At 38.7% G+C, this 27681-nt stretch overlaps 1 protein-coding gene across 1 annotated transcript in view; it reads right to left on the reverse strand.

The window, feature by feature from the left end:
• The window catches only part of NIBAN1 (niban apoptosis regulator 1), a 55632-nt gene that overhangs the window by 22131 nt on the left and 5820 nt on the right, over positions 1-27681 (reverse strand). The window contains exons 2-5 of the mRNA XM_081946850.1: positions 11008-11138; positions 9294-9425; positions 7842-7956; positions 7042-7209 (exon numbers count right to left, since the gene is read on the reverse strand). Coding sequence (XP_081802976.1) covers positions 7042-7209; positions 7842-7956; positions 9294-9425; positions 11008-11138 — 546 coding nt within the window. The remainder of the gene's footprint in view (positions 1-7041; positions 7210-7841; positions 7957-9293; positions 9426-11007; positions 11139-27681) is intronic.

The following is a 27681-nucleotide window of genomic DNA, read 5'->3' on the forward strand; positions in this document are numbered from 1 at the left end:
CTGAGTATCATCTATTGTTAAGAAGAGTTGACTTGCTTAAGAATGCAAAGAACCAATACTCAGAGGTTTCCTTAGCCACATCATGTGATAGAAAAGCTGCTAACCACAAACAGAAATTAGATGAGGTCACTTCCAAACAGGATACAGGCCTGTATTCATATGCTGTATTTATAGCCACTTAAAAACTGCATACTTCATATGCAGAGTTACACATTATTGAATACAAATGTTACAGGTTTTGATATTTGTATGAACACTTCCTAATAATTTTCAATAAGTGCTGCCTAATTTCTTTCCTGGAATTTTCCAAAACCTGGTGCCCAAAGCACAAGGACTAAAATGAGGTAGTAAATATGAATGCATTTTAGGAATTAAATCTTTTTGTTCTACAATTTCAAGAGCCCAAGGATGATAATGACCAAATGTACTACAGAAATCTCTCCAAGAATAAATCCCGAAGTGAATATTTCACTGTTTCCTCTTCAGATAAACATCTGAAGAATTTTAGTGAAGATGAAAGAGAAGTTTAGCAAAATTTATCAAGAGAAAAAAAAACCAATCCCGTTAATAGCTTTTACGTCTGGTGATTTGGTACAGTATCTTTAAAACGCTCTAGAAATTCTAATGTTAACCTAGCTAACACATTATTTAATTTTAGATTTATATCCTGTCTGTCTTCAACCACTCAAGGTGATAATACCGAACACTTTCAGTTTTTACTCAAAACTGTCTGGTGTCAGTTGGTCTGAGAGAAAGCACCAGTCTACAGTCAGCCAATGATCTCTCAGGGCTGAAATTGGACTTGGATTTTGGTCTCTCTAATCTTAATTCAACGGCACCACACTAATTCTCAAATCAATGCTCACAAAAAGTCAGTAGGTGGTGCAGTATGTGGTGCTCTACAGTATGTGATGCTACACATACAGGTATGTTTAGCACCACATGCTATAGTATTTGGAAGAATTACTTGAACCAAAAGTCAACTGAATTCATCAAGTAAATAGAAAGTCCACGCTAAAATAATGCATACTTACAGAACACATACAAAATCTACTTCTTTTGCATATGCAATAAATGAACTTTTATGCCTCCAATACAGGTAGTCCTCAATTTATGATCAAAATTGACTCCAAAATATCTGCTGCTAAGAGAAACATTTGTTAAGTGAATTTTGCCCCATTTTACGATCTTTCTTGCCGCCGTGGTGAAATGAATCACTGCAGTTGTTACATTAGTAAGCCAGTTGTTAAGTGAATCTGGCTTCCCTAGTGACTTAGCTGGTCAGAAAGTTGCAAAAGGGGATCACATGACCCCAGGACGCTGCAACTATCATAAATATGGTGTCAATGCCTAAGGCGTTTCCATGACTACTATCACCTTGAGACGGGGAGGGAAATTCCATGCATACCTTTGGCCAGAGTAAAAGTCTCATATTTCTGTGCTGGGATGTGAATGTGCATGTCCAGAACCCTGCCATAACGTCCTGTTGGAGAATGTGATTGATGACCTCAGCCAGAGGGGCGGGGGCACAGGGGTAAGGTCAGACGCCATTAAATGTGATTTAGTTTCAGCTACACAGAAGTCCGTGCTAAGATGTTAGTCCTAATAAACGAATGGTTTTACTCTGAATTTCGTTCCGGGGCTCGTAAATTAATTAGGGCAACTCTTGGAACCTTCACATATGGATCAAAAATCAAAAATGTCTGAATCTTGATCATATGACCATGGGGATGCTGCAACAGTCATGTGAAAAACGGTCATAAATCACTTTTTTTCAATACCATCCATTGTAGCTTTGAATGGTCACTAAACAAACTGTTGTAAATTGAGGACTACCTGTATTATTTTGCAGATAAGAAGTATGCATGAAGAATGATAGCCATGGGTGCTGGAAATTTCAATCGACATTAGCTATTCTTCTTTATTATTAAATTTGTATGCCGCCCATCTAGCTGTCCATTTTGTTCACTCTTGCACATAATATAAGGATTTATATCCCAACCTGATCTATTGTGAATATGCTACTACACATGATCTGTTTATTCTCACTTTGTTCTTCCATTCATGCAAGTGGACAAAATTAGATAAAAATGGAGACATTATTTGGAGATCTGACCTTAGAGATCTTAACTTTTTGCTTATGTGTAACCTTAATCTGTTTAGGAACAAAAACTACATGCCAAATATAGATGCCACATTGAACCTTCATTTTCACATTATGCCATCTGAAGTCCATTGATTCCAGATATGACCAATCCATGCCATGCTATATGCACCTCCAATTTTTCTGGCAAAATAATATCACATAATCTTGGCATTACTAGATTCTAGTTACAATTTCAAATATTTCAGCCAATACGCTAATAAGAAGTAGGTCTGAGAGGAAATGTAATATTCTGCTATTGAGAAGGTCTTTTTCACCTTTCACTTTCAAAAACACTACAATATTTATATGCAACATGACTGAGCTATAATGGGAGTGTTTTGAGCAAAAGCAGAGCTGACCTTCAGCCTAATTATTTCCCAGAGTCTTAACATGTTCTTATCAAATCGTATTAAATTTAACTTGCTTAGAATTATCAGACTGGCATATAAAACTACAATGTCTCTCAAGGGAACACAAGCTATAACAGGCTGCATCTCTTTGCCTTGTCTCCCAAGGGCCACCTCATACATAGCCATCCTGAGGTGTTAGTTGCAGTGTGTCTATACTTGCTACTGATAACTGTTTAGCTTTTAAATAGACTTAAGATTTTATTGGTGCTAGTTTTTTTCCTGAGGTAGTATATCAGCCTTATTAGGCTCACGAGACAGGAAACGCAACCAGATGAGCAAATTCTACTTTATTGTTGAGTTACATTAGCAGAATTTTGCAAATCTGAAATACAATTCTCTATCTCAAGCTCCCAAGCTCTTTTACAAAACTAAGTTCCTTTACAAGCTCCCCCAAGCTCCTTTACAAAACTAGGGAGGGTGTCTTCTAAATTTCTTGCCCCATCCACATTCTTGCTGTAGGCTCAATTGATGTCTCCCCTGGCTGCATCTCTTTGCCTTGTCTCCCAAGGGCTACCTCATACATAACCATCCTGAGGTAATTGATGCCAGAAAAGGAAATCAGTCAAGGCACCACCATCTTGTTGCTAGATTCCATACTAATCTTCAGTTAAAAACATATTGCAATGAACTTCCTTCCTCAAAACAAGATCACATGATTAGGCATGCTGAAATGCCACTTTGTGCAACAAGTATATCATAAAAAGCAAAACAAAAGGCACCTAGAAGCATATAGCCCAGAAAATCTTTAATTCAATGTATCCAAATGTTTAATAAGTGAGAGAACTTTCTAGACTCTAGAGTATGGTAGTTCCACCCTTCTGACAAAAAGAAGTAAGAGGAGGAAGAGAAGGGGCAAACATTTCAGGAAAGAAATCCAAAACTGTTCAAAGATTAAAAACACCGCGGTCATTTTGCAAATATCCTATTGTCCTCCAAAGTGACGGTTTGAAATTCAATTTAAAACAGAAACTACTAAGACGATTGCACGTCTGGAAATAGTTCTGTCTTTTGAGCAAACTAAAGCATTACTGAAGATCTAGATTCTAGAGTCACAGAAGATTCACAGTGTGCCAGGAAAAAGTGAGCCCTTCTATTACTTTCCCAGGACAAAACAAAAGGTAGTAGACTCCACACAGATGATCTTATTACTGAGGTTTTCAGAAATGAATAAGGGAATTATAAGCCATGAAATGGAAAACTTTCACTTTAAGAATGCTTTACAGGAAATTGACTTCAGCTGACTGCTTTACCAAATATGTTCCCTGAAGCTTACAGATTCAATGGTTTGTAAAATACCAGATCATGTGTTCCTCCTGTGGGATTTGCAGCACCATATGTAGGCTTGGACTTAATCTTCCTTAACCTTTCAGTGCCAAATACACTGTATATTTTACAGTTCTGCTTACAGAACTATAGCTTGGAAGGAATGGGCCTCATTCATGAAGAGGGAAGATAAAAGTGGTAAAGGAAAATATTCTGGTTACCATTCCTGAATTTCAAGCCTCAGGGTTTTTAAAGCATGTTTTGGCCTGCCATGGCAATTTACATCTTAACATTGACCATAGAATGAGGGTTACTCCTTACACCACCAGTTCCTTCCACCAATTCCACTAGAATTGTGATGATTTGAAAATCAGTCAATAGGATAGACATTTCAAAATACATATGAAATCATCTACTTGGTTTGGTTTCATTGGACTTATATGCTGCCCTTCTCCCAAAGGACTCAGGGCTGCATACAACATAAAAACACATATGACAAAAGTTAAAAAAAGATTAAATAGAAAATCCAATAACCTTCAATTGATAATTTACATCAAATTCAGGTAAATTAAAATTGACAATTTAAAATTAACAATTTATTTTATTCTATTCAGGCTAGGCCAGCTTGCTGAAAAAGCCAACTTTTTAGGGTGCACCGGAAGGATCGAAGGTCGGGGTTATGCAAAACTCTGGGGGCAGGTCATTCCAAAGGGAAGGCGCTCCCACAGAGAATGCTCTTCCCCTGGAGATCGCCAGTCGACACTGCCTGGCTGACAGCACTCTGAGGAAGCCAACTCTGTGGGATCGTACTGGACGGTGGGAGGCTACCGGTGGCAGTAGGCGGTCTCGCAAGTACCCTGGGCCTAAGCCATGGAGCGCTTTAAAGATCATAATTAACACCTTGAATCACACATGGAAAACAACCGGCAACCAGTGTAGGCCGCCTAAAAGGGGTGTAACATGGAAGCACCTAGGTACCCCCATGACAATCCGCGCTGCCACATTCTGGACCAGCTGGAGCCTCCCGGTGCTCTTCAAGGGCAGCCCCATGTAGAGAGCATTACAGTAGTCCAGACGAGAAAGGACCAGGGTGTTAGTGACTGTGCACAGGGCATGCCGATCCAGGAAGGGGTGCAACTGGCGTACCAGGTGAACCTGGTAAAAGGCCCCCCTGGTCATGGCCGTAAGATGTTCTTCTAAACTAAGCCGCGTATCCAAGAGGAATCCCAGATTGTGGGCCCTCCCTGAGGGGGCTAAAATTTCCCCCCCAATCATCAAAGATAATGCACGTAATGCACAAATAGGGATGATGGGAACCACAACCACTCCGTCTTGGAGGGATTAAGCTTGCGCCTGTTCGTCCCCACCCAGATCCGCACAGCCTCCAGGCACCGGAACATCACGTCGAGGGCATTGTTGGGGTGGTTTGGGGTAGAGATGAAAAGTTAGGTACCATCAGCGTATTGATGATACTGTACCCCGAAACCACGGATGATCTCGCCTAGCAGTTCCATATATATGTTGAACAGGAGGGGTGAGAGAACCGACCCCTGGGGCACCCCACAAGTGAGGCGCCTCGGGGTCGATCTCTGCCCTCCAGTCAACACGAACTGTGATCAATCCGAGAGGTAGGAGGAGAACCACCGCAAAACGGTGCCCCCCACTTCCAACCCCCCGAGTCGTCGCAATAGGATACCATGGTCGATGATATCGAAAGTCTGAAAATGAATCTACTTAATATGAAATCATCTCAACACTGAAAGTTGAGTCTGTTACACTTTTGTCATATGTTGATGACAAAACACACTTTGATTGAGATCATCCCAGTTTTATGTTCTAGTCTGGGTTACCCAGTTGGTTTTAAAAAGGGCTCAGAAAGGACAGTGTTTAGCTATTTGCCACCACTTATTCCCCATTTGCCTGTACAAACGAAGAGGCTTCTGCAATCCAAAAAGAAAGAAGTTGAAACAGTTAAATACATATTTTCCCTTTCCTTGGAGAAGTGTAAGTTTAGCCATTTCAACTTGCTCCCTTTTTTCCTACACTGGCAAAATGGGAGAAATTTAATCAAATTGCTTAATGCACACTGAAGTTTATTCTGCAAATCCTCCTGGATTGAAAAAAGATGGAAAAAACTTTCTTAAGAGCAGAATGATCAGGGAACAAATCAATCCAGGTGTTTTTTGGAGAGATATGGCCAATATCTCTGCATGAGAAAACAGGAATTCACATATTCTCTATGTCAATAAGTACAACAGGCTTTTTTCGGGGAATCTTAACATAACTGTTAGACAAATTTGAAATGCATATGAAAATTGTTAAAGGACAATAGTTGGATTTCTTTTCTCATTTCTGCTCTTTTGTGATATGCAGTATATCTGTATGTAATTTAGGAAATTAAAAGCATATTGGGCTTTCTGAATAAGAGTATTCTATATTTCAACAGTATGTTCAGATGTAGCCACAGCATTTGGAGGTCTCATCAGCATGACAAACCATTGTGATGTCACAGTGCAAACTTCACTGCTTCTCCAATATCACCTCTTTCTGGCAAATCTTATGCTCTGAAGAGCCAAAAAGTAAGAAATGAGAAAACATTTTCTCTAATGTTAATGAAATTAGTGTAATTCACTTTGTCAGATTGGACTTTTGAAGCTGCAAACTACACTCCCATAGCAACTCTACAACTCTCTTTCCTGTATGGCTAGGCAAAATGACAGGACAAGGAAATAAATTATAGGATTCCCAACCCAACTTTTGCTTTCTTCATGTCTGACTGAATTACCAGCCAGGTTCTTCCCACAATATATAGGATGATTTTGCTACTGTCAACACTGTTGGTTTCCCCATCCAGTACCCACTAGCTCAGGGGTGTCCAAACTTGGGAACTTTAAGACTTGTGGACTTCAACTCCCAGAATTCCCCAGCCAGCTGGGGAATTCTGGGAGTTGAAGTCCACAAGTCTTAAAGTTCCCAAGTTTGGACACCCCTGCACTAGCTGATGCTTAAAGAGATAAGAGTGTATATAACATGAAATCATATTTCTCTCATTTAGAAGTTGTTGGGTCTACTCTAAGCAAGTCATTACTTACCAGGGTAATGCAAGAGAAAGATAGATTTTAATTTTGCTACATGGATTGGTTAGCAACCAATGGTCAAACTGATTTTTTCCTGAAAGGCAGAACAATAACAAAGTTATCAGATTACGTCTGCTAGACTCACCGTGGTTTAAATGCCTAATGCAATCATTCAACGTAGTGCTGAATTTTTTCTGGGCTTCTGAATCCGGAAAACAGTAATAACTATGTCTAAGGAAAGGCTGCCACAGGTAGACTGGAAATTCCTTTGGAGGGACAACAAAGGCCTGGGTATTCTCCTTTTCACTGGAACCTTAAAAATATGCATACATTTATGTTTTTAGTCATTCCATCAAGTTTACATATAATTATAGACAAATTCCCAGTAGATAGGTGATCTTCCCTTAACATTGTGTCACCAATGCTTAGTTTTCATTGTAACTCTATGTGCTCTAGACACCACCCAGGTTGTAGCATCTGCCTATCTGAGCATTCAGTGAACAGATTCCTTAGTCTGGACTCACAATTACCCAGATTCAGAACGTATAAGATTTGTACATCAGATAAATTTAATACATGCATGCATGCATACATACATACATACCATCCCTAATCTAAGTAATTTGTCTCTGGTATCAGGATTGTGCCTCTGTGCCTGTTTTCTTGAATATTAATGTTTACTTGACTTTGATTATGACTCTATCTCTTACTTTCTTTGCTTCTATTTGGCTTCCATTGTTGCTCTGGGTTTTGAATTTGATATGACTCAAACTATATTTCAGGACAATCACAGGGTAACAATTTATACTGTAAGATAGGCAAGCTTATTAAATCTATGCTTTTAAACTATGTAACTCTTTATAAAGACAATGCAATACTTGAAAGAGAACATCAATTAATATGCAAAGTAGTATAAAATATAACAAGGGCTGGGCTGTACCTTACCATTTGGTTCTGGAAAATGCTTATCAGATAGTGTGTTATATTCTTCCCCTGTAATTAGCACTTTGCCTCCAACAGGGAGAATGCAAGATTTTGAACTTACTCCTTTCTGAAATGCCTAGAATTAAAAAAAATTAATAAAGATTTTCTTTAAAACAAAACAAAACAAAAAAGCACCCTCAACTTATAAAGTAGATGCTAAAATGAATGAGAAAATGTGAACAACACTTAAACTTCAAAACCCAGAATAGGACTTAAATAAACTATCCGAAGAACCAGAAAGCAAGACACAAAACAATGGATGGAAACTAATAAGGAGAGAAGCTTATTATTATTAGCTTGAAGAAGACATTGTCAGTAAATGAGGCTGATTGTCTCTTTAGCCTCTCTAGGGAAAGTGAATCATTAATTATATCTTTCATTCACTAAATGAAATTTCTATTGCTGTCACCCCCCCTCCCCTCTAGCCCATAAACAAATCTCCATTCTTCAACATGCTAACGTTGTCACATTATTGGCCTCCCAGATTGATGTCCTATCCTGGCTTCTGCAACATGCTGTACACGGAGCTACCCTTGAAGAGTGTTCAGAAGCTTCGGGTGATGCAAAATGCATTGGTACAGGCAGTCATGGGTGTCTGTCATACAGAACATGTACCATCTCTGGTCTGCAAAGTGCATTGGTGGCCAGTATGCTTCCAGATTTAATGCAAGGTGTTGGTCTTCATGGCTTGGACTAGGTTACTTATAGGACTTTCTGCCCCTGGTTGTATCAACCTGTCTTATAGATCTGACAGGAGATGAATGCTCCTGGTCCCATCAGGGAATGTCATCTGAAGAGTCTTTTCTGTTGTGGCCCCTGTCCTCTGGAACATCATTCCCATAGAGATCAGACTTACTCTAATCCTACTCACTTTTTGTAAAGCTTTGAAGACTTAGTTTTATCATGAGCCTGGGGCCCTGATGATGCAAGTGAAGCCATTTTTTGGTTGTATTTACTGCTTTGAATTCACTATTGTTAATGGTTGTTTTTCCTCACTGCTATTCATAGTTTTCTTACATTGTTTTTATTGTTTTAAGTATCATTAGTTGCCCAGATTTATGTAGGCTTGAGGTGGAGCCCATGTGCATTAGTATCTTATTTTCAAGATGTGAAGTTGGAAAATAACCATTCCAAAATTAAGATATTGTATTCATCATCAAATTAATTATGGAAACAACTGAATAATCAAATCAAGTATTTTAAATATCTAAGCATTTACTTGGAAGATTCCACCACAGAAATTAGTGTTAAATTTTACACATCTGCCTATAATTTGCTCTAAGGGTTACAAATGTGCCCAGTGGCTCAGAAAGTATAGTCATTCACTAGTTTTGCATTTCAGAATAGAACCCAACAGATCAGCAGTGCTAAATATCATGATTGCCCTCAGCACTTTATGAATCAACTGTTTACCTCTTTGCTTTCAAAGCTTTCCACAGTGTAATTATTTTTAATTACTATGTATCTCTCTTTCCATTTCTTCAGGTCTTCAGCAAAATGTGACACCTCTCCTTCATAAAGGACCATGCTGGATGATCCAGGTGGCTATAAAAAAATGACACCAAGAAACAGAATGAGTTTCTTGCAAGCATTATGTTCCTTTTCTTTTGTAAAATAAGGAAAAGGATCTAGAACCTTGGAAAGAATGGTGCAGAACTTCAAAGCACTGATATGAACATATGAGATTTTTCATGCTACTACAAGAAGATTACAGTATACTGTGTCTGAGGCCTGTATCCTCAAATTCAGCTTTTAAATGAACCCTGAATATTCTGCTTTCAATATTCACTTGAGAGGAAAAGGATTTAGAAACAAAACCAATTTATAGTGTTTATTTATTTATTTATTTACTTACTGGTAGCTAGTTAGTTAAGTCATTAAATTTATTAGCCATCCAAATCCAATGAACTCTTGGCTTGATTCACAATGAAGCCTATTTTTAAATGTTTTCATTTTCTCCACCCTACCCATACTGATACTTTTTGCTCAGGAATCTGGGTATTTTCATCTACTGTGGTTCAACAGAATTCTTGGGAAGCATGTGTTTCTATTTGTGTGGAATAGAATAAATATTGTATTTTAGGCTATTGTGAAATAGCTGCAACTCAAAGAAGATAACTGTACTCATACATTAAGCCATGGTTTACGCAATACTGGTTGATTAAATAAACCAAAACTAGATAAATTGGCATCCTGACTAAGGCATAAATTATCATTCATGCATCGAAATCATTTTTGCGAAATGTACAAAAGTGAAACTAAATGAAATCTCATTCTGGCTTATCTTGATGTGTGAACTAGACCACAAATGAGGGCATGATCAGCCAATAACCCTCACAGCCAACTGGAACCTTCAAACACAGTTTGACAGATTGTGATATAACAACAACTACAAAGAGTCTGAATTATGAAGGATAGGAAGCAGTGGTGGGTTGTAGGCAGTACGCCCTGGTATGGGCGTACCAGAGCCTGCCCGGAGCACCGGATACCATTCCAGTACGGTACTCCGGAGGGCCCACCCGCGCTCCTTACCTGTCTTTTAAGGCTTCCACGCTTTCGCACATGGCGCATACAGCACCTGCGGGACGCTCCACGGAGCAGCTGGAATGTTGCAGAGGCTTGTGGAAGTGCTAAGATGCATGCATGTGCTGTGCGCATCCATGTGGACACTGCCGGGCCCATTCCAACCGTACTGGTTGGAACGGGATCTGGAACCCACCACTGATAGAAAGGAACTAGTGCATCTGAATAATTGGAACATGCACAACAAATATACAGCCAATGGTAATAGTATGTTCAGATTATCTTGGGAGACTGAGCAAAGAGTTGACGTCAAAGAAAGGGTCAGATAAAAAACAGCTTAGCCTGCAGCAGGAATGTAGCTGGGGCAAGTAGTTCAGAAGGCTCTCCTGAGTTTCATAGGCTGTAAAGAGGGACAGGGCAAGAAATAGTTTGTATATTTTGTACTTTGAGATTTATGAGACTTTGTTTATGTAACTTTACAATAGAGTAGCATTAGCTCATCTGGCTGTGTTTCCTGTTTAGTCCACTTTGCAAGACTGACACCAACCGCCTAAAACATAGGGTAGAAACATCAAAAGGTAGTAATAATAAAAATACTTGTTACCTTTATTTTTAAGAATTGAGACTGCAGATCTCTGTTTTGTTCCAGCTCATTCTGGATGTACTTGCAAAAAGATACAGCATATTGGCGCTTATAGTGTGGGCTGAAGTTTCTGATCACCGCTTCAGTCTTTCCTGAAAAGACATGTTAAATATATCACATTTAGCATCCATTTTTCTTAGACTTCACAAGGGCATGAGTCCCATCCCCAAACTATTTTAGAAAACATTTTCTTCAAAAGGACTATAGAACTACATACAGTGGTACCTCGGTACTCATCATTAATGGGTTCTGGGAGGTGCAATGAATACCAAAAATGATGGGTATTCAACATTTTTTTCCCTTGAGGAACAAGGTAGCAAGTCACAAGGCAGCTGACACTGACAAGTTTTAACTTGTGTGTTGAGTATCAAACTATGATTACTGGGAGAAAATCTTTACTCAAAATGTGTTCAGTACCAAATTAAATAAGTTTCAAAGCGGCTGAGTATCAAAGTACCACTTTACATGTATCTGTATTGAGAAGCAATATAAGATTCTATTATGAATGCTAATATTGCCTGAACCAAATAGCCTTTTGTTTTATCTCACTTAATCCTGATTCTGGCCTTAAAAACATAATGACAGGATATTTCATCACTTAAAGAGATCTCCTTGTTCTTCTACCAGTGTAGCTGATTAGTTGTAGAGGCAGATAACAGTCCTCAAGCATAACATTTTTACTTATCTGATTCCAGGTGACACACAGAGTTACAAATCAATTTCCCTCCTGCTTCTAAAAAGAGCGGTATTATAGCTACAAAAAATCTGTGTGGTATAGAACTTAATTTGGGACTCAAACAGGGAAAACCCTGGTGACAGAAGCCCCATGAGGAGCTTTGACCAATCATGTTCTCTCTCAGTCCTGCCTGCTCACATTATTGATTTATTTCAAGCATGCATATAGTTGCCCCACTCAAACAATGCAACTCTGAATAGCATGCAGTTAATTGGTAAACAAAATACCCCCAGAACAAAATATCATCAATCACAAATAAATATAACAAGTAATTAACAATCAGAGATTCAAATTTATCATACCCTTCAGTGTACAAACTCTATTCATCTTGACCCAAAAGAAACAGCCAACTTTTCATTGTTTTTCTAAAGGTTTTGTGCCATATGTTTAATCTGAGCTTACAGTAGTAGGAAATCAGATTTAGGAGAGGAATATCATATATGTAACTCTATACAGAAGTGGTATTCAGCCAGTTCTGACAGGTTCTGGAGAACTGGTAGCAGAAATTTTGAGTAGTTCGGAGAACCGGCAAATAGGCTGGCCCCGCCCCCACTGCCAGCCAATCTACTTTTGTTGCCTGAACAGGAGAACGGAGCTGGAAAACAGGTTAGTGGGGTGGGGAGGGAATGGGGATTTTGCAGTAATCTTCCCCAGGAGTGGGGAGGGAATGAGGATTTTGCAGTATCCTTTGTTAGATCGGTGAGAAGCAGCAGGCGAGAGGCGCGAGTGAGTTTCAGCATTTTTTATTTCAAGAGTAAGTGACTGCGCTCTGCCGGCTGGGCTGCCGGAGCTCACCTTTGAAGGAGTTCCGGCAGACCAGCTGGCCAATGACAGTTGTTTAAACCTCCCAGGGTTTGGCCAACCAATCCCCGGTGAGCATGTGAAAACATGTAAATTAAGGATCTCCGGCAGTCCAGATGGCCAATGACAGTTGTTTAAACTTCCCAGGGTTTGGGCAACCAATCCCCGGTGAGCATGTGAAAACATGTAAATTTAACAATGTACGTCTGTATGTTACATCCTTCCACTGCCACGCCCACAAAGCCATGCCCACAAAGCCACACCACGCCCCAAGAGCTGGTAGTGAAAAATTTTGAATCCTATCACTGACTCTATATATCTCTCTCTATTAAAAAATGTGTCATCTTGTTGGGACATGAAGTTTGTACAATGAGTGGAGACATCCATATGATTGACCTTCCCTGTTGCAGTTGAAATATTTCCTACTACTGCATCTCTCATATTTGATTTCCTACTATTATAATCTCTCAGATTTTTAAACAATAAACACCAAAGAAAACATTATGAGAACTCTTCATGTCTTAAAAATAGGTGCATTTCTGTGCATGGACTAACTGTACTTGATCTGCACAAACACAACAGGACACAATAGCCAATTAAAATTTTGTTACACCAGAATGATATCTCATGTCAAAAATGTCTGAGAAGCAAACTTCTATAGAAACAATCGATAGAAGCAATCTTTTAAAGTCCGTATATATTTCAAAAGATTGGAGAAATGAACTCTCCCCCCCCATATCCCCAACCCCCTGTGCCCCCTTACTAGATCATTTCCAAATTTGGTCTTGAATCTCTGGCATGCATATTGCAGTTGTTTAAGGTGAACTGCAGCCAAGTTTTTTTCAATTAATGTGCTTGACTTCTGTGCTTGTCCCCAGCTGGGGAGGGAAAGGAAAGCCAAGAACTAAAGGAGGCAAAGATCTCCTTGGAAATCCTGGGAGAGGCATGACAAGGTTCCCAAAGACAAGGTCCAGATTGTCATCTCCAGATGCAACTGAATTACACATGCTATGGTTTTTAAGCTCTCAAACAAGAACCTTCCCAAATGGTAGAGCAATTATTCTTTTACAAAGCACACACCTATGGAATTCTTTTCCTCATATTGCTCAAGAAGCATCCCAAATACATGTTATGGTATCCCTGAGCGCTGCAAAATACCAAGAGGGTAAAGGCCTAAAATGCAGACAGACTTTTATTGCTTGTGGTCAAGGATCAGCTTGTCTCTCCACTTCTGCACATCAGAGCAGTCGTGCTGGTTTTGGCTGCAGTCCAGTCAGCTGAGCATTCGATATCAATCAGTGGCCAGAAAAAGGTAGTCAGAAAGTTTCCAAACTTAGAGAAGAGAGGACTGTAAAGGATTATTGCACTGGGACCGTGATACTGCAGTGATTTCTTGCCACAGTTAATAATGTGGCACGAAAGGTCATAAAATGGGGCAAAATTCACTTTAATGTTTGGCTTAGCAACAGAAATTTGGGGCTCAACTGTGGTCATAAATCAAGGACTATCTGAAGTCTGTACATCAGGATTCAAATGCAGTAACCCTTGTTCATTTTCAGAACCAGAGAAAAGTTATCAAGTTCAACTATAACTGGTGCAAATCTTCTGTGAGACCTCATCAAGATATAAAAGCCTATATATAGTCATATGCATACACAAAGTGTCTATTAAATATCTTGTCGTCTGTTCACTGTGAGGCCCTTCCTAGGGTTTACATTTGAACATTTCCATTCCTTGGAAGTATCCTAAAGCTAATCCAATTGTTTCCTGATATTTCCCCCTCTTAATCTTAAAACAATGCATATAAACTGAGATACATACATCCTGTACTTTTCTGGGACTGAATGAAACCAATCCGCTGCCCTGGAATAAAACACCCTGCTCCTTCAAACCTATTTTCTTACCTCTTAAAAAAAAGTTTATTCGAATGTAAAGCAACACTGTAGCTGCATTTATGCTTTGTGTTCCTAAATTAAGCTTTGTTAGCTTTTTGTGAAACAAGTTATAAAATAAATTACAACCATTGGAGTTTATTAGGTGAATCGTGGTTAAACAAGCAACAGCTTCAGAGATGGGTTACCAATTTCTTTACCACTGGTTCAGGCGCGCTCCCCTGCACGCTCCCCGCTGTGAGTGATACTTCTGCGCACAGGGCAGATGGGCAGAGCTTCCTGCCACCCCTACTACCAGTTCGGCTGATCTGGGCCGAACTGGCAGTAACCCATCTCTGGACAGCTTAGTAGGTCAGTCATTTAAAACAAGAAGTTGCAGTTGCTTGCTAAGTTCAGAACTTCGTACTGCACTGAAATTCTAAACTGATTTCCCATTCCCCACTGACTCACTAGGATATGCATAAAACACACATCTGGGCTCTGATTTCTATTAAATGCAAACTCATCACCCTTTCTTTTTTGTCATGCACACTAGACTGGAAATGCTCCATGTTTAGCAATAGCTCACAAGACTAAAAAATGTTGCTTCTCTGAGAAAAGCAAATTTTGCAGCCATGGGTTCAGTGAAAACAGTAAATCTAAACGTCCTCCCTTTTTTCAAGGCTTTTAAGCAGCAAACCCCAAAATTATAGTCTTCAGAAAACCCATAGACTATTCCAACAATATTGGAGGGTGAAGGAGTTCTTTGAACAATTAAAACAGTAGTACTCAAGCCTAGAAGTTTTCTGCAGTTTGGAATGTTAGAGTCTTACTACATTTTTAGGGACTTGGAACCTTTGGGAAAACCAGATAATAATTTTGTTTGCTAGAGAGAAAACCTGGGTCCTTGAACTTAAATATTTGCATGGCAATTATTTACTCTACTGCTAAATTTAAGTCTTTGCAACATTCACAATGATTTTTATTGTTGCAGCAACCGTTCACCTACAGCATTATTCGCACATGGCATAACAATACTGCATTAATTCACCAACACACATATGATGGCCATTATATGAAAATCACTTTCAAACAACTCCCTTTGATGGCCATCATCAATCCAGGGTCCATAGAAGTCACAGTGATTCTTATGTGATTCTTAATAGGGTTCTGCTTTTAATTTTAATTTAATTTTTGATTTTTAAATTTTCAAAACTTTATTTTTAATTATGTTTTATACAATTAAATTTATCTGCTCTAGGCTTTGCTCTCTGCTGCAGTTTTTCCGGACTTGCACAAAGCAGGAACTAATTTTGACAGTGTTCCTACTTTGTTTTTCAAAGTTTACCATTGGTAGTTATCCTAACAGAATTATTAGTTTTATGCATGGGATGGACATATCAACACTCCATTTATCACTTTATATGTCATAAAAGTTAGAGAACAGTACAAAAAAAAAGTATGATCTGTTTAGGTGCTCCCAATGTCCACTTTTAAAAATGTTTGGCATGAAACTTATTCTCAGTCTTGTTAGTAAGGAGGAAGACTACTCCTGCAATCAGTTAAACATTAAAATGTTTAATTCATATCTCAGATCTTGGTTGAAGACCATAGTAATAGTAAACCTAAACAGAACTATGAAACTGGAATGGACATTGTGCAAACAGCTGTATAGATAAGCTTTCCGTAATTTATTTCTTATTAGATCAATTGCAATTATTTGCATTTGTAAAGACATCTGTTTTCTGTTTATGTGTTTATAGTTCCGTATTTCCACACTTTACACCTTTTCAACCAAAACCTAAATGTCAAAAATCTTAAATTTCTTCAGTTCTTTGCAAAAATGGAGAAACCAGTTGAAAGTAAATGGAGTTCTATGTCTGGCAAATTGTGAACCAATGTTATGATTAAAATGGGATCTTGGTCTTCAGCCAGTACAAATAAAGATAAGGGAAGAAATTACATGTTGCCTGTTTAGCTCATGTTAACTTCTACTATCTTTTTATTTTTATTTTTTAGAACGTTAGTTCTCTCTTCACCCTTTGTAATGGTTGAGCAGCCGTTGATGGATATTTAATTTTGAGCAAGTTGCATTAAAATTGCACTGTAAATTTCTCAATTTGCTTTGCCCTCTTAGAGAAAGTTCTTATGTTTGGCTGCAGAAAGTAGACCTTAACTCTGATGGTTTAACTCTGATAAGCAGTACTGAGGCAGCATGCATATTTTGCTGGCTAATGACATGAGGACTGCCCATCTCTGATTTGCTTAGTGTGATACATAAACTTGGTTTCCTAATTTGTTTATTTTATTTACGTATTTGTTCAATTTCTATGGGCGCCCATCTCAGTCAATGACACTTGTTCTTGCATTTAGTATCTGTTAGCTCCTTTGTTCTCAGCTCTTGATAGGTTTCAACTTGAAGGATATGTCTGGAGTTATTAAGTAGCATTTAATTTTATATCGGCCTAGGTATTATTACAGTCTTAAGGATTCTGAGTGAAGCTTGTTTTAGAGTTGCCTGTAACTGCATATAAGTGTTGTTGCATACCTAAATTGTGAAGGGGTTGATGGATTAGCATAAGTTACAGATGGCTGCAGATGGGCTGACATGCACACCTCCCAAATCCCAACTGTAGGCTGCGCAGAAGAATGCATCGTGCATGCTGATTGGTTGATCCAACTTCCCTTCTGTTTGAGTGTACCCTAACCAGAAAGTTACATTTGCAGAAATATGAATGGAACAGCTATTTAACTGTCCTCCAATGACAGACCTATGTTCCCTGATGTGCCAAGGAATTACCAAGGAATTCTGCTTGACCTTTTACTGTCACATACTCCAAAAGTGACCAATTGAGTTGAAAAAGAGCAGCAGCAACAAACAATGCTAAAATCTATCACACGAAAGCCAGAAATAGGGCTTAATAAATCTTATTATATAAATTATGTCTCATGGCACCACTGGAGGAAATTTCCGATGGCCTATTTTCTTAGGCTGTTATTTCCAACATTCTGGATATTTAACATTAACAAAACGTACTAAAGAAAAAAAATCTAATAACCATAATGATAGAGCTTTAGACTTTTTGCATTCCGCTGTTATTGTAACAGGAAAACAGCCTTAGCCACAACAGCTGGAAAAGTCATTGGGTTGGGGGGATGTTTTGTTTTGAGGGAGAAACAGACTGGCTTGCGTATGTCCATTCTCATATAGTAAATTAAAATAGTGATTGCAGATAGAGTTCTAACCCATTTCTAAAAACATGTCAGGCAAAGCATCTGAGGAATTCGAAACTAGATCTAAGTTGATATATCAACTAAAGAGTTGTTCGCTCTTGTTTTCATGTCTACAACAGAAACTGAAAACTAGCCATTCACTAGTCCATCTGAAATTTAAATAATATTGTGTCAGGAAAATGAAGGCCAATACACAATTGTAAGTTCCATTATCATTTTTGTCCTCTGACATTTCTTTTAACAATTATAACCTGATTTTTTTTCTTAATTACATAGAAATAAAACTATCCTAATAGCAATTCAATGTATCATTTTTGGAATATCACAATATTCTAAGAGAGTATAACGTGGGGGATTTTTAAAGCATAGCACTACCAGATTGAAAGAGGGACGCAGTGGCTCAGTGACTAAGAAGTTAAGCTTGTCGATCAGAAAGCTCGGCAGTTCGAATCCCTAGCGCCGCATAACATAGTGAGTTCCTATTACTTGTCCCAGCTTCTGCCAGCCTAACAGTTTGAAAACATTAGTGGGAAGGTAACAGCATTCCCTGCGCCTTCGGCATTTAGTCATGCCGGTCACATGACCACAGAGATGTCTTTGGACAATGTTGGCTCTTCGGCTTTGAAACAGAGACTAGCACCGCCCCCTAAAGTCAGGAACGACTAGCACATATGTGTGAGGGGAACCTTTAGCTTTACCTTACCAGATTGAAGGATCTGCTAAACTGCTCTGTCAGGTTCCTCCAGTCATTCTTTCTTTCAGGAGCATCTCCATTTGCTTTGACACAAATACTTCCAGTGGTTCCAATGGCTTATTCTAATTATCACACTGACCAATATTGCTGCTTTTAAAATTTCAATATTAAATCAAAGGATGCATTACACATCATAACTAGTTTAGCTCTTATTGTTGTCGTTCAGTCACTAAATCATATCCGATTCTATGGACCATAGCATGCCAGGATCCCCTATTATCCACTGTTTCTTAGCTTTCGTACTGCTATACAACAACGTAAGTCTCCAAAACTTTAGTGGGCTGGCCACACTACGCATGGATTTATTTTGGATTTAGCACTAAGAATATGTACATGCACATTCCTTTCATTTTGCAAATACAGGATTGATGCTTCCTACATTTTCTAGAATAACTAATTGAGATTGATTCTTATATTGGTGAAATAGAATGGATGACTTTCATTTGGATGCTCTATAATAAATTTCAATGCAAAAAAAAATGGGATCAAAAGTTCTTTTGAATCTGAAAATACTACAACTAATACCATTTCCTAGGACATAGCCCTTGTTAAGCAGTTGGATGCTTTTCTATCAATGCAACTAACACCTGCTAATGTTGAATCTTACAGGAAAAACAGAGCATTTCAGTTGGCCACATTTCCTGTTACTTAAATATAAGGCACGCAAAGAGGAAAGCAAGACCTTAATCCTTTTTAGGCTGCAAGACCTTACTTGAGTTATCAAATAATAATTTTAACTCATAAGGGTGTATTTAGCTTGTTTACAACCAACTTGTATCCAAGCACAGTTTTTGAAATGATTCATGGTCGAGATGGTTAGGGCATATATGAAAACACATCCCATTTCCCTTTATACAGCTAGGCAACCAAAAGAAACAGGAAGAAAACAACAGTATAAAAGGAATATATATCTATAAAACAAATTAGTGACCTCCACACTTTCTTTCTTCTTTTTTAAGTTTTTTGTTAAACATGTATGTTGGACACAGTGTAACCGTCCTGGCAATGTCTTTGCCATACATACTAAAATATAAAGTTAAATATCATAACCACCATGCTTATGTACAATTGGTCTATTCAGTATTTACAAATATAAAGATACTGTATCATACTTCCATCCATGTTACTTTGTTCTTGTCTTATACATTTTTACTGTTATAATTTCATACATAATTCTAAAGTCCAGTCTATAAATCTTAGTCATTAGCTCTGCCCCCATGACTTCCACACTTTCTGAAGCCATTCTGGACACTCCTAGACAATGTCCACTAAGATTTCAGGATAAATAAAAATTAATTTAAAATTAAAAAGCTAAAATCTTAATTTGATAAATCACCTAAAACTTCATCATGCTTGCATGCCAATTCATGTTAGAATGGCACTTTGTAAAGTTCCGGAAACAGAAGGACTAAAAACCCAAAGACACTCAATCTTGCCAGGGTTCAATTTAATCCTGTGGTTTCCCATGTTCATAGCTTCTAGATACTATTATAGGATGTCTATAGGGTCACTTAATTCAGCAGGGGCACAGATGTACAAATAAGTATAATCAGCATAATGATGTTGCCTCACCCCATGGCAATGGATGAGCTTACCCAGTGCCTTGCGTAGCTGTTGTATAAGACAAGGAAGAACACTAACCCCTGTGGCACCTCATATAGTAGACAGAGGTGGGAACTCTCCTTCCCAATCACCACTGACTGGAACCGACCCTGTAGAAAGGAGGTGAACAATCACAATGTTCTTCTAGCCACCTCCAGTCCTCTAAATCAGTCCAGAAGGATACTGTGCTATTAAAAGCTTCCAAAGGTCAAGTAAAGGAAAGATGGATACCACTATGCCAGAGCCACTATCTTGTTCATACCATAGACCAGGGGTGTCCAAACTTGGCAACTTTAAGACTTGTGGATTTAACTCCCAGAATTCCCCAGCCAGCAGAGCTGGCTGGGAAATTCTAGGAGTTGAAGTCCACAAGTCTTAAAGTTGCCAAGTTTGGACACCCCTGCCATAGACCATCCAAAAACATGACCAATGTCATTTTCATGTCATATTCAGGTCTACATCCTAACTGAAAAAAATCCAGTTAATCTGCTTCATGCAAGGCCCTCTGAAGTTGCTGCACAACCACCTTCTCAATCAGCTTGTCCGAAAAGAGGAGGTCAGATACTGGATGAAACTTCTCCAGAATCATGGGGTCACCAATTGCTTCTTGAGGAGCGGGCGAGCCAAATCTCCTTAAGAAGTGAAGGAACAACCTCTCACTTAGAGAAGAAACCACGACTGCTAGAACTTATCCTCATGAAATTCCCTGGCTGCCTTCAAAAGCCAAGAGGATCATGGATCAAGCGCCCCAGTGAGTTTGGATCTTTACGGCTGCATGTTTCTTACTTATATTGCACGAGTAGGAACAGAGTGTAGAAACACTGAGTTTAACAGATCTGCTCTGTTAAAATCAATTGTCTATTCCCCAATGTTTGCTATAGAAAATATTCATGTGCCACAACAAACAGGAGTGGTATGTAAGGGATGTGCCCTCTAGGGTTTCCAAAGGCCAGGAGAAAGAGTACCAGGTCTCAGATGACATGCACATCTTCAGACTTTCTGTATCTGCACAATGGGAAACTCTTAAGAGAGTGAGCTTAATTTAAGGGTTTTCCAACACATATTGTGGCTTACAGTAAAATGTAAACTCAACCACTTTGACTTATTTACTGAATGGTTGCTTAGCATGATGTGTTAGTTCCTAATTGTGTGGATTTTGAATGCAACGTATGAATTTTCTGTTGTCCTCCACCTAAAATAAAGGACAAATCTGTTCCTCCTCAAACAGTCTAGCACAATAGTTAGATTTACCATAATTTTACAGATCTGTTATCTTTATAACATTCCCCAGCAATCTATGTACCCTGTAAAATGACATCATTTAATTACAGTCGACATTATTAAAGGAACTGGTTAAAATCAGGCTATCATAACTATGTGTTGCATTCAACCACAATTCTCAAAATGTTTATTGTATCAATTCAATGTTTACAGTTTTCACCAGATGTTTATTCACAAGTTGTATTGTATGTAAGAGATTCCAATGAAATCAGTAGAGTGAATTTCATCTAATTTGATTTCTAATGGATAGGCATGCCCAATAAATACGTTATATGAACTTCTATGACTTTCTGGAATTGTTCCTGTAATATTATCATATTGAATGATGACAGGCAGACACCAATCACCATGGAAGTGTATATTTATTTGTTAAAGATCCCATCTTACTCCAGGAACTCAAGGCAGTTTATACCGAGAGTTTCCCTTTTTTTCAGTCCTCACAAAAATAATCCTATAAAATAGGTTGTGATGAGAGTGACTGGCCCCATTAAGTTTCTGTGACTGAACACAATATTAAAGTTGGGTCTACCTATTTTTAATCAAAGTTCTTAATCATTACTCCTTACACTCTCTGATTTATTAAGACATTAATAAAAAGACACCATGCTTCTGCAGGATAAGTAATCCTATTCACTTAAAACAAAATAGTTTGGCATATGCAAATGTCTGCAAGCATAATACTGTCTTCTCCATCCTAATCAAATGCATCTACTAAAGCTCACTCCAAATCAGTAGACTAAGTAAGTAAACCATGTCTTCTATAATTAGTCCTGCACACTATTTTGCAAATCTGGATATAATTGTAGGAAACAATATTGTGTGTGGCTTTTTAAAAATGCCATATTCTACACGGGAGATGGGAAACTTCTGGCCTATAAGGTAATTTTCTTACCTTCTGACCATGTGCTGATTTTGATTAAGACAAGATATCTATTTGGTTGAGAGGGAAGAAAACAACCTATAGGAGACAGATAGATTCCCCATCTAAACAAGTTTACATCCTGTTTTCTGTTTTGCCACTAATATCCTGGCCATAACCATTAATACTTTGCAAATAATTCTGAAGATACCAAATGCAACTGTGAGGCGCACAAGGGACTCCACGATATCAACTTCAAATGCCAACTCTGAGACCCATTTGAGTGAATGGATTAACATGTTGCATCCTTAGAACCAACGTTTCAAAAGAACCAACCAATTCGAAGCCAGTTATTCCTCTATGTTTGCATGGGCTGGGTCTTCCCATGCCGTTATTATTTGCCAACAACTGGAGTCATCACATATAGTGGGAAATCAAAACACAAGCAATGGAAACACTGCTGCAGAAACAGACTCTCTTGGGGTTGTCTTTGCCTTTGGGAGCAGGACTAGTAGATGCAAAGTTACATGAACCTTTGTTTGGGTTAGGATGACATGCTAACCATAGTTAAAATAACCAGACTTGTAATCACCACCACCTCCATTTTATCAATTCTGCCCCAGGTGCTCCTCCTTAAACATCATTTGATGCATGGCTTGAGGGCAGGTTTTACAGTAAACAAACTATATAAAATGGCTTACTTTGGGATGCAGATAAACAAGAAGTCAGTTATTCCTGAACCTCTAGGTTTAGGACTTGGGTGTTAATAGACTGTCCTCAATGCAACTATCATTTAATGGTTAATCTGCTATTTGTAGTTCAATCAATCAGAATAGAGCAAGAAGTGACTTTCAGGATCTTCTAGACCAGCCCCTTACTCAAACAGGAGACCTTACCATTTCAGACAAATGACTGTCCAGTCTCTTCTTAAAAACCTCCAGTGATGAAGCACCCACAACTTCTAAAGTGTTCCACTGGTTAATTGTCCTCACTGTTAGGAAGTTTCTCCTTAATTCCAGGTTGCTTCAAGGGAACAATGGATGGATTAGTTTCCATCCATTGTTTCTTGTCCTACTCTCTGGTGGTTTGGAACTCCTCTTTGTGGCAGCCTCTCAAATACTGGAATACTGCTATCATGTCCCCCTAGTCCTTTTTCTCTAGACTAGCCAAACCCAAATCCTGCAAACATTTTTCATGTTTTAGTCTCCAGGCCTTTAATCATCTTAGTTGCTCTTCTTTGCACTTTTCCCAAAATCTCAACATCGTTTTTGTAATGTGGCAAACAAAACTGGATGCAGTATTCTAGATGTGGTCTTAGTAAGGCTTTATAAAGCAGTACTAATGTTTCACGTGATTTTCATTCTATGTCTCTGTTTATACAACCAAGAATTGTATTAGCTTTCTTGGTTGGTGCCACAAACTGCTGACTCATGTTTAAGTGATCCTCCATTAGAACTCCAAGGTCCATCTCACAGTTTCTGTTTTTGAGCCAGGTTTCACCTAATCCGTACTTGTACCCTTGCTTTTCTCCACATTACATTACATTTTGTTGCAGAGGGCCCATTGTTCAAGTCTGTCAATAACTTTTTGGATCCTGAGCTTATCTTCTGGGGTGTTGGCTATTCCTGCCAGCTTAGTGTCATCTGCAAATTTGATGACTTCTCTTTTTATTCATCATTTATGAAGATATTGAAGAATACTGGGTGTCAGCGTTCCAAATATCATGCAGAAGGCAGAGCTATCCTTAAAGTTCCAATTTAATAAGACAGACATGTTGGCACATCTGTGGAAATCCCAAATCTAAAGCTTACTGGGATTCCACCCAGTTGAAAGTTGATGATCTTATACCCACACCCATAAATCCATCACATAGTCCAATCTTCTTGGCCCACACTGGCAGTTCCACCCATCTAGTTCCGGTCAAATGCAGAGGTGCGGAGACAAAAGATGACCTTGAGCTTCTAGAAAGGAATGACAACAACGCATTCAACAATTCTACTCCTTACTATTCCCCCTCCCAATTACTACACTAATGAAACAGCACAGGAAAATAAAAGAGAGTGTGGCAGGCCAAAGATCCTAAAAAGGAAATTGACTGCAGGCCTGACACTGGGCCTAAGATAGAAACTTGTGGTACCCCACTGCTTACTTCCCTCCATGTAGATGTAGTACCACTAAGGGCTTACTACTCATTGAATACGGTTTGTCAGTCAGTTACAAATCCATCTGGTGGTGATGCTATCTATCCCACATTTTTCTAGCTTACCAAGAAGTACGTAAGTTGTGGTCTGCTTGTCAAATGCCTTGCTGAAGTCTAAATATTCTATGTCCATAGCATTTTGCTGGTCTACTAATTTAGTTACTTTGTCAAAGAATGAAATAAGATAGTTTAAGTTCATAGCTTCAGCCCAATTCCAGCAAAGACTGAATTATCAGCAGAATGATTTTGATCATAATTCACAGAGTTACCTAAACTGAACAGCCTTGAAATGAGAATAGATCATTTCTAAATACATTTTTAGTGATGGGCTTGTGAGGCTGCATAATTCAGACCAACCTCTCAATCCAAAACACCCGCACATATTAACATTAAGTATTCTTGTAAATTGAATCACTTTTCCACTTCTACCAATGCACAGTATGATTTCGTAAAACTTTAACATATAGCATGTTTTAAGCTGCAATAATGTTATTCTGTTTTCTCCCAAAAAATTGCCATTGTTGCATTAACATTTCGGAGCCAATCAACCCCGCAGCACGTATAAGTCGATTTTGAATTTCTTTTGACTTCTTCAGAGTAAGTTAATTATTATTTATTTACTTCTTTAGGATTATAGGCGATTTCAATGAACAGTTGATAATCTCAAGGAGAGCCTTAAAAGTATGATTTCTAAAATAAATAATGCAAGTTAAAATTCCTCACATGAAAAAAAACTTTGGTTTGCAGGGTTTCTCCTCATCCCAGATGCATCCTATAACCCTTGATTTTCAAACTGCATTTTAAAAAATGCCTTTGCTTTGCAAATCTTATTTAAAAATCCCTGCGAAGTTTACTTTTTTCACAAAACATTGTGGATAGCAACAATTAAAAGAGAAGTTGAAAATCTTTGCTTCTGCTTCTTATCCAATATTTATCCAGAAAAGGAACTTTCTGCTTAAATTTGGCAGCAGAAGATCAAGCAGAATAAAGACAGTTCATTTCTGCTAGATTTATTTAATTTCTTTTGAGAATTTTCTGCAGATACATTCAGGAGAGAGGCATCTTAAAAGAGTGGAAAATTGCTTCTCCCTACCCTAGCATTTTATCTGCTGTTATAATTTAAGGATTATGGTTTCCTCCGAAGTCTAAATTACAGGAGAGTTACAGCTTGCCCCAAGTTTTCTGATAATACATGAATAAGATCAGATGCACTGGGTTTTTTTTCTGTCAGCAAACAAACAGCTCCTTTCTGTAATTTAGAATGCGTCTAGTGTACTTTTTTAAAAACAGAATACTCATCATTGTGATGGGGCACTCGACTTGGAGACCAAGTCAGCCTTTGTGTTTCACACAGATACACATTACTGTACAATCAGAAATCCCAGATTTCAATCAGAGCAGAGACAGGTACAGATAGGTACAATCCTGAAACAGGATTGATTTTTCTGTTCAGGAGAGGAAGACATCAAATATTTTAAAAACAAAATAAAGCTGTTAAAGACAGCACATTGTGATTTCTCCAAATTCCCTGTTGAATCCCTGTTGATTAAATGAAAACCAATCACTTCTGCAATGCAAGTCTATGAATAGTTTCAGCCGCAGACCCAAAGATGCTTTGTTCAGGAGGCAACTGGACTTTCTTGTTTTTTTCTTTGAAGACATTTCGCTTTTCATCCAAGAAGCTTCTTCAGCTCTGACAGATAGTGGGGAATGGAAGGAGCTCCTGTCAGAGCTGAAGAAGCTTCTTGGATGAGAAGTGAAACGTCTTCAAAGAAAAAGCAAGAAAGTCCAGTTGCCTCCTGAACAAAGCACCTTTGGGACAACCGTGACCTGGATGACTGAGAATCTCTACAGACTTTCAGCAGCAGAGTGAAACTCATTGCTGTCCAGAGAAATCGTCCTAGACCTTTGTAATGTGATCTGTCATGATGTGATCTGTCCAGTTTGGGTTTAAGATTCTGTACAAATCCAGGCAGTGTGGTCCAGTGGTGGGTTCCAGATCCCATTGCAACCGGTACGGTTGCAATGGGGCCTGGCATGCACCACATGAACGCACATGCATATTTACCTCTTGCAACGCCTCCGCGAGCCTCTGCAACGTTCCAGCGGCTCAGTGGAGCGTCACACAGGCGCTGTGCGCTCCTTGCGTGTGCATGGAAGCGCCAAACAGCTCAAATACAGGTAAGGAGCTCAGGTGGGCAGGTGGGCCCTCCAGCGCCCGGTACTCCAGGCAGGCACCTGTATGCCCATACTGGGGTTTACCGCCTGCAACTCACCATTGATGTGATCTGTAAAACAATCCAGTTTAACATGCTGTGCAAAGCTGTCAGTTATAGGTTAATGATGGTTAAACAATGGCTTAGCTCCATGCGTGAACCCTACGTAACAGGATTTCAGACACCAGCTGCTCAGACATGACTTTTGACACTGCCTATGGATGTATCCCTCACTTTCCTTTCAAGTAAATAGAAGCAGCACATAGTAAGGAAGGACTGACTAAAGAAGAAATGAGCTTAAAAGTATTAATCTAGGAAAGCTGAATTGGAATGGGGAAGGGGGGAGACCTGAAAGGTGCCTAAATGTACAAGAATCAGTCTGGTATTAGACAGATGTGGAGTAAAAACTATATTTCCACCAGTATGTGATAATGGGACATGTCTACCATTTTTATTGTTCTGGTTTTGTAAATATTTGAGGACTTCATATTATACATTATTCTTCACTATCATATATACTGATCTCTGAAATTCAGCATACCAAGACAAACTCAGCTCTCAATCAAAGCTGAAAAAGCACAATGTGTTACATACATTAGAAGGCAAAAAATGTGATCAACATGTTTTCCACTGCAGAGCTTTGCTTCTTAAAAGCTAGAATGAATTAGACAACTGATTGAAAATGTTTTCTTTTCCTCAGGAGTGCTCTGCATGGATTTTTACTATTGGAATCATACAACAAGAGATCCAACAGGTGTATTAAGAGATAATTTACCAAACCTGGTGTCCTGGGAAAATATTATTTCTTAAAAGGTAAAGGGTCCTCTCGCACATATGTGCTAGTCATTCCTGACTCTAGGGGGCGGTGCTGATCTTTGTTTCAAAGCCAAAGAGCCAGCGCTGTCCAAAGACGTCTCCATGGTCATGTGGCTGACATGATTAAATGCCGAAGGCGCATAGAATGCTATTACCTTCTCACCAAAGGTGGTCCCTATTTTTCTACTTCCATTTTTACATGCTTTCAAACTGCTAGGTTGGCAGAAGCTGGGACAAGTAATGGAGCTCACTCTGTTATGCAGCA

Source organism: Natrix helvetica, assembly GCF_964273705.1.
Source record: "Natrix helvetica genome assembly, chromosome: 3".
In the NCBI taxonomy this organism is placed as follows: domain Eukaryota; kingdom Metazoa; phylum Chordata; class Lepidosauria; order Squamata; family Natricidae; genus Natrix; species Natrix helvetica.